Source organism: Marmota marmota, unplaced genomic scaffold (assembly GCF_001458135.2).
Source record: "Marmota marmota marmota unplaced genomic scaffold, marMar, whole genome shotgun sequence".
Classification (NCBI taxonomy): Eukaryota; Metazoa; Chordata; class Mammalia; order Rodentia; family Sciuridae; genus Marmota; species Marmota marmota.
This window is the reverse complement of record NW_026000207.1, coordinates 2,038,358-2,039,375: the sequence shown is the minus strand read 5'-3', so window position 1 is coordinate 2,039,375 and position 1,018 is coordinate 2,038,358. Positions and strand designations below refer to the sequence as shown.

Genomic DNA, 1,018 nt, shown 5'->3' with positions numbered 1-1,018 from the left:
CCTCTGCTGTACCTCCACACCTCCATCTGGCCTGGCCCACGGTAGGCGCTCCGTAGATCTTGGGAATAATTGCGACGAGCCTAGACACTAGGCAGAGATGAGCCCGGTGAGAGGGAGCCACAGATGCCAAGATGGGGCTGGGAAGAAAGAAGGGAGAAGGCAACCCAGAGTGAGTCCCCAAGGGACAGAGGTGGGGCCCTGGGCCTGGCGAGGCCCCTGAGACTGGCCCGAGGCAGGAGTCTGGGCTTGGCTTGTTTTCTCAGGGTCTGTCAGGAAAGGAGTGGAGGACAGGTCAGGGGACTTCTGGGTGAGGCCTCTGCTTTGTCCTGGGCCCTGGGCTGCATTGCAGTTGATAATCATGGGGTCCCCCAGTCTTGGCGGATCCCCTGAGAATGCCAGGTACTAGGCACTTCCCACCTGTCCACCCAGCTCCAGTCCAGATGCCCAGTCTCAGACTCTCCCCATTGGGCATGCTGTGTAAGAGGCAGAGGATCTGAGCAATGTGGTGCCAGCATTATGTCCTGCTGCCTCAGGTCTCCTTGGCCCAGAGCATGACAGGACAGATCCCACGCCAGCTGGGGAGTATCAGCAGTCGGAGGCTGTGAGGACAGATCACATGGCACTGAAGGACAGTCTGGGGTGAGTGCAATGTCATCGAAGAGGTCAAGGGTGGAGGCCTCTAGGGCAGCAAGGCTCAGGGTGGCGCTGGTATGGGGTGCCTCCATGGGGGCCATAGCACAAGCCACCCCCAGGAAGGGAGATGGAGGCGGCAAGGGTGGCCTTCTGGCTGGCTTTCTCTGGGGGGTTGCCTCCTGGGACAGGATGGATAGGGCCAGGCTCTGGGTGGCAGCCTCAATCTTGGCGAATTGCCTGCAAGAGAGACGGGTGTTAGCTGTGTGACTACAAAGGACCCCTCTCCTTTCTGCACCCCTGGAGCAACTTGTCCCCTCTTTCCATCCCATTTTTCTTCTTCCTGCTCATCTCTGTGCCCTGGCTCTGTTTTTTTTTTTTTTTTTTG

General features: G+C 58.6%; 1 protein-coding gene across 1 annotated transcript in view; it reads right to left on the bottom strand.

Annotated features, from left to right (window-relative positions):
• CUNH19orf85 (chromosome unknown C19orf85 homolog) overlaps nt 1–1,018 on the bottom strand; it is an 11,129-nt gene continuing 10,111 nt past the window's right edge. The window contains exon 2 of the mRNA XM_048791679.1: nt 1–870. Within this exon, the coding sequence (XP_048647636.1) occupies nt 357–870 (514 nt within the window). The 3' untranslated portion in view covers nt 1–356. The remainder of the gene's footprint in view (nt 871–1,018) is intronic.